This window comes from Mastigoproctus giganteus, chromosome 8, assembly GCF_048544385.1.
Source record: "Mastigoproctus giganteus isolate SK-2022 chromosome 8, ASM4854438v1, whole genome shotgun sequence".
In the NCBI taxonomy this organism is placed as follows: Eukaryota; Metazoa; Arthropoda; class Arachnida; order Uropygi; family Thelyphonidae; genus Mastigoproctus; species Mastigoproctus giganteus.
The window spans coordinates 24,705,560-24,711,559 of record NC_143582.1 but is presented as its reverse complement, the minus strand read 5'-3'; the positions used below and the strand labels follow the sequence as shown (position 1 = coordinate 24,711,559).

At 36.6% G+C, this 6,000-nt stretch overlaps 1 protein-coding gene across 1 annotated transcript in view; it reads left to right on the top strand.

Moving 5' to 3' along the window:
- Nucleotides 1-273: 273 nt before the first annotated feature.
- The window catches only part of LOC150081374 (c-Myc-binding protein-like), a 54,909-nt gene continuing 49,182 nt past the window's right edge, over nt 274-6,000 (top strand). Inside the window, exon 1 of the mRNA XM_090379589.1 lies at nt 274-504. Within this exon, the coding sequence (XP_090235715.1) occupies nt 490-504 (15 nt within the window). The 5' untranslated portion in view covers nt 274-489. The remainder of the gene's footprint in view (nt 505-6,000) is intronic.

Genomic DNA, 6,000 nt, shown 5'->3' with positions numbered 1-6,000 from the left:
ACCCGGTGTGAGGAGGATGACGAACCTACGAACTGTGCTGCTCACGACGGTAAAAATTAACTAGAGTGTGTTAAAATATAGAACAAATAATATCACACAGGAAACTTCTCTTTATATCAATTTTTTGACTATCAAAATGTTTCAATTTACGTAATATATCTAAGAATAACTCTGAGATTAACTACTCCTAAGAATTGAGATAATATATGTTGGCTATTTATGGTACGAATTTGTAGTATCACTGACTTAAATTCTGTTCCGTTTTAATCGTAATAAGCGATAGCGCTGTTGTTACTGAAGTGTTTGTTTATTTTTGGGGGGAAGTTTGAAATAAGAATATTTTCCACATTTCTCTTTCAAAGGGGGGTTGGCTTTAAGAAAGGGATGTAAATTTTGTTTTTACTTTTTATTAACCCTTCAATCGGTTTGTGCGTGGAGCCTCTAAGTTTTGTCAGACAGCTTTACCATATTGAGAGAGAAGAAGTGGCTATGACATCTTATCCTGTAAGAAACCTCCCTTTATTAATTTGAAGTCGCAATTATTTGAACTTTTAATTCTGGAAACTAGGTAATCAGCATCTTTATGATGTATTACATTCTGCTTCCAAATTGTTAAAAAGGCCCGACGAATAAATGAGCAGTTGAAGTTCATTTCTCAACAAGCTTACAGCAGTTGAGTAACTATAAGCCATATGCTAAGACGTATGACCGTTGTTTATATTACATACAGATTTTAGCAGGTACCCACGCCTTATTTGTTACGTTAGCTTTTAGCATGGCCCTCATGCCTTATTTATTTTTTTTTTTTTTGCTAGGATTATTCCGTAAGCTCTTATGTTTTCAGTATGCAATAACAGAGTAGTCACTCACGGAATTAAAGGACAATTAACAACTATAGGTTTCGCCAAGTTTCTAGGCACAGATCTGTGTAAGGGAAACACGACTGGATTCTTCCCATTACTTTAGGGGAGGAAGTATATATGTCTTCTGGGATTCTGTTAATTTGTGAATACAGTAGTATTCGTGTTTTCACCCAATGATTTCAACTTAATATAAGTAAATAAAATTTCTCTAAATTGAATAGCTTTATTGAAATTTACATTATGTAAATAATTTTACATAATGATATACAGGAATTTCCACCAGGGATAAGGGGGTGATTGTCCCCTTGTATAAGGCAGTGGGCAAGCCACACCTTGAGTACTGTATACAGGTCTGGAGGCTTCATTTTAGGACAGATGTAGAACTGCTGGAATGAGTACAGAGAAGGGCAACGAGATTGGCGAGTCGAACGAAAGGTTGGTGTTACCAAGAAAGGCTTAAGTTCTGCAAATTGCAGCTTCTGGAGACTAGGCACCTGTGAGGTGATCTAATTGAGGTGTTTAAGGCCTTGAATGGATTGAGCAAGCTCAATGCTAATGGATTCTTCCTCTTGCTCAGATTACTCACCTGAGGGAACATGAATTCAAGGAAAGACAATTGTGAAATAGATGTGCAGAAATTCACTGTTAGCCAGTGTGTGGTTGATAATTGGTAACAAACTTCCATCTGTTGTAGTGGAGGTCAGCAACTTAAATAAGTTCAAGGCAGAACTAGACAAACATTTGGAGTGAATGGATGAGTGAAATGGGAAGGTTTTTTTTAGCTGATGCTATATAAGCTTGCTTTCATGCATCATATGCCCTACTAATTCAATGAACTTAATTAAATATGTTAAAAACAAAAGTGCTGCAAAATAAAATATTGCAAAAATGAAATGAGTTTAATGAGATACTTGTGCGTATTTTGGAAAATGTCTCCTTTATATAGCTGAGTAAAATAAATTCACGTGTCCATTATCCTCTCCATTAATCCATTTCAGAATTAATGGATAGGATAATGGACTTGATTTGATGAACTTGTGTTTTGTGAGAGCTGTACTTGTAAGCAGTGCGCCCCTCTAAGTTAATTATTAAATTAACAACTGTCATTTTCCCAACATATTTGAGAAAATGGCAGATGGTTAAAATTTCTCTGGGTTAGTGTATTTTTCAATAAAAATATTGCATGTTGCGCTAATGGATCCATATAATTAAATAATCACTGTCAATCATTTTTTTATATTATTATTATGAGAAAGAAACAGTTACAGTTTGGTCACATATTATATGAAATGATGTGTACCTTTGGTGAGTGGTATAAAGTAGTTTTATCTTTTGGCATAATGGTCTTCTAAAACAAGCTTCCATCTTATGGTTTGCCAACTGTTTTTTGTAATTGGTTATCCAGTTTTCTCTCGGATCACTCACTGAGGGTGATGGTAGATGGCTCTCTGTCTTCTAACTTCTCCACTAATGCTGGTTCTCCCAAGGTTCAGTTTCCCTCACTCTTTTCCTCTTGTATATTAATGATCTTTTTCCGCTGACTGAAAATCCTATCCATAGTTTTGCCGATGATAGCACATTGCATTCCACTTTCCATTTTGAGAAACCTTGTTCTGCTCAATCAGCTTCAAATTCTCGAAAATCTGCTACCAATTCCTTAAATGCCGATCTTCAGGTAATTCTCCAGTGGAATATAGACAACTTAGTTGATTTCAATCCTTCTAAAACTCAGTCTTGTCTATCTCGCAAAAAGGATTCCTCTGCTCCTGTGCTTATCTTTGGTGACACTGATTTCTAGGCAAAATGATATCTCTTTTGGGGATTACCCTGACTTCTAATCTCTCTTGGCACAAGCACTTTACAAATATTGCTTCCTCTGCATCTAAAAAACTTTGTTTTCTCTTTTGCTCTCGGCATTATTTTTCTTCCAAACAGATGTTCACTCTGTACAAATTGCAAATCCGCCCTACCATGGAATATTGTTCCCACATCTGGGGTGGTGCCCCCAAAACCTCTCTCAGGCTTCTAGATTCCATTCAGAAGAGGGCAGTTAGGTTAATTAATGACTCCTCTATAACAGAATCTGTCTACTCACTGTCTCATAGATTTTTAGTACTGTTTCCGCTGCACGTCTTTTCTACAGATACTCCATGGGCACTGTTCTTCTGAATTGGCTTCTATAATTCCCACTCTCTTTCAAAACAGTCCAAACACGTGCTGCCACCAGCCAACATCCTTTTACTGTCCAACTTCAAACTCACAGAACCAACTTTTCATCTTCCTCGTTTATTCAACTGCCATTTTCTGGAACAACCTTCCTTCATATGTATTTCCAGAAAATTACAGTCTACAGAAGTTCAAGTCTAGCATCAACAGATATCTTCTTTCGTCTTCTCAACCTCCAACCCAAGCACGGTACTAAGTACTATAAGTTCTAATACCTCTCGTGTTTGGGATTTTCATAAAAAAAAAAAAAAAAAAAAAAAAACCCTGGAATCAGTTGTTATTACTAGTGTATGTAGTTACTTTTTTGTAGGTATACCATACAAAGAAGCAAGAAGAGCTTACAATAATTTGTAGTTAAAGAAAGTATATTAAATTTGCAGGAAATGAGCTATTTAACTAATAAAAATGATTTATAAGATAATTTATAGAAAATAGCTTCATGATATTATTATATCTATAAAATATTCTATATTATTATTTATCTAGCACAAAACAAGGGGCTTAGGATCAATCTGCAATACAATCAAGAGCACACTAAACAGTATAAAAATATAACTTAGAGAACATTGATGTGTGAATTAGTTCATTACTATGAGCTAATTCACTTTTTTTTTTATTAATATTATTTTTAGTTGTAATCGTTTACTTCAGTTTTTGGATCGTTTCATTACTAGCATATGATAATAATTAAATGGAATAATACATGTACTTTAATTAAAAAATTATAATCTCACAAATTTCTCTTGTTATACCCCCAAAATTTTTCTTCACAGCAGCATCAACATTAATGTTGGCAAATCTAGTTTGAGCTATTGTTTCTACATTAAGGAAGAGCTTAACCACAAATTTATGGGACCACGTCATCTTTTCTTTTCCACCTCCCATGAAGGTTGCTTATTGTTAGTTTTGCTTACAAAGAATACTTTTTCTACCAAACCTGTGGAAGCTTTCTCCTTTATAGGTGTACCATACAGTTATTTCAGATAATTCCACCACATCAAAAAGTATTACTAGTAATACTGAATGTACACATGATACAGTGAATAATTACTGATAAAACTTACTGATTGTGTTCCTCTTTGTAAAAAGGATAGGTGGAACAGGACCAGGGTATGTCTGCCAGGGGCAAAGGTTGATGACGTAGAGCGAATATCATCTTTTAAGGGCACAAAAGGTGATATAGTTGTACACGTTGGCACTAATGATATTAAGAGTAGGAGCCCGGCGGAATTGCTTAACAAGTACAGGTCACTGTTGAAAAAAAGCCGTGAATTAGGGGTGAATTTGAAAGTGTCTGCAATTCTGCCTAGACACGATAGGAGGGAGTATATGATGAGAGCTCTGTCGATCAATTCGGCCCTGGAAAGATTGTGCAAGGCTCAAGGGGTAGAATTTTTTTCAGCCTGGTCTGTACTTGTTAACAGGAGAGACTGCTTCTACAGGGATGGATACACTTAAATAGAAAAGGTGCAAGAATGTTTGCTGATGCTATCGAGGCAGTGTTAGGTGGGTCGGAAAACTGCTAGATTGGGGGGGATACAAGGACTAATAGATTAACAGTAGCCACTGACAGAGGTGAAAGTGATTCTTGCACTGCTTCTATTGGAATGAGCCGCAGCCTGGAAAATAAGATGCAGGATATTTCAGAGACTGCTGGGAATCATTGGGGTACAAATAAACACATGGGTTGTATTAGGGTAGCTAAGAAAAAGAACAGGTGCATGTATACTTGCGTGTACACCAATGCTAGGAGTTTAGTAAATAAATTTTATGAATTTGAGGTATTGCTCAAAACATCAAAGGCAGATATTGTGGGGATTTCAAAGACGTGGTGTCACACAGATATAAGGAATGCAGAACTGGAATTTGGGGAGTACAGTATCTACAGAAAGGATAGGAAGGGAGGAGGGGTTATGCTATTAGTTAAGAAATACATAAAATCCAAGGAAGTGAAGCCAGTCGACATTGCTGGACAGTGCAGTGTCGAGTCAGTTTGGTGTGACATAAGCATTGGGAGATCAAAATTGAGAGTAGGAGTGTGCTATAGGCCTAATGGCTCTGATGAGTATAATAAGAAACTGTACAGGGAAATAGTGGGCCAGTAAATCATAGTCTTATAATGGGGGATTTTAATTTCCCAGATATTGACTGGAATTTGGGGGCTGGTCACTCACACACTAGCAAGGCTTTTGTGGATTTATTGGATGATTGTTTTCTACATCAGCATGTTCGGGAGGCAACTAGAGGGAGTAATACTCTTGATTTGATTATCAGTAGTGATTCTTCATGCATTAAGAATCTGCAGGTAAATGAACCACTACGTGGCAGTGATCACAGTGTGTTGAAGTGGGATTTACTCAAAGAGATAACTACCATTAGGGGTAAAGGGAAGGGTTATTGCTTTCGTAAAGGCGACTACGATGGACTGAGATAGTATTTAAATTCTATACAGTGGGACCAACTGATGATGTTACCAACAGCAAATTCAAAATGGGAAGCATTCAAAGAACTTATCTTGGAAGCTACTAGGCTTTACATACCAACTAAGAAATATTGTTCAAGGTTTAGGCCTACGTGTATGTCAGCTGAACTAATGAGACATATGGCAGAGAAGAAAATTGCATGGGATACATACAAATTAACACGTGACACAGAAGCCTATGATAGATACAAGTTGATCTGTAACCAAATTACAAAGGAGGTTAGGCAGGCAAAGGCAGATTACGAGAAATCTTTGGCGAGGGATGCAAAGAAAAACAGCAAAGAGTTCTTTACTTATGTAAACTCGAGAAGGAAGGGGATGAATCAGATTGGTCCACTTGATATCGATGGGTCAACCGTTGATGATCCTGCTCAAGTAGCTAACAAACTAAATGAATATTTTCCATCGACATTCACACATGAGGAGTTA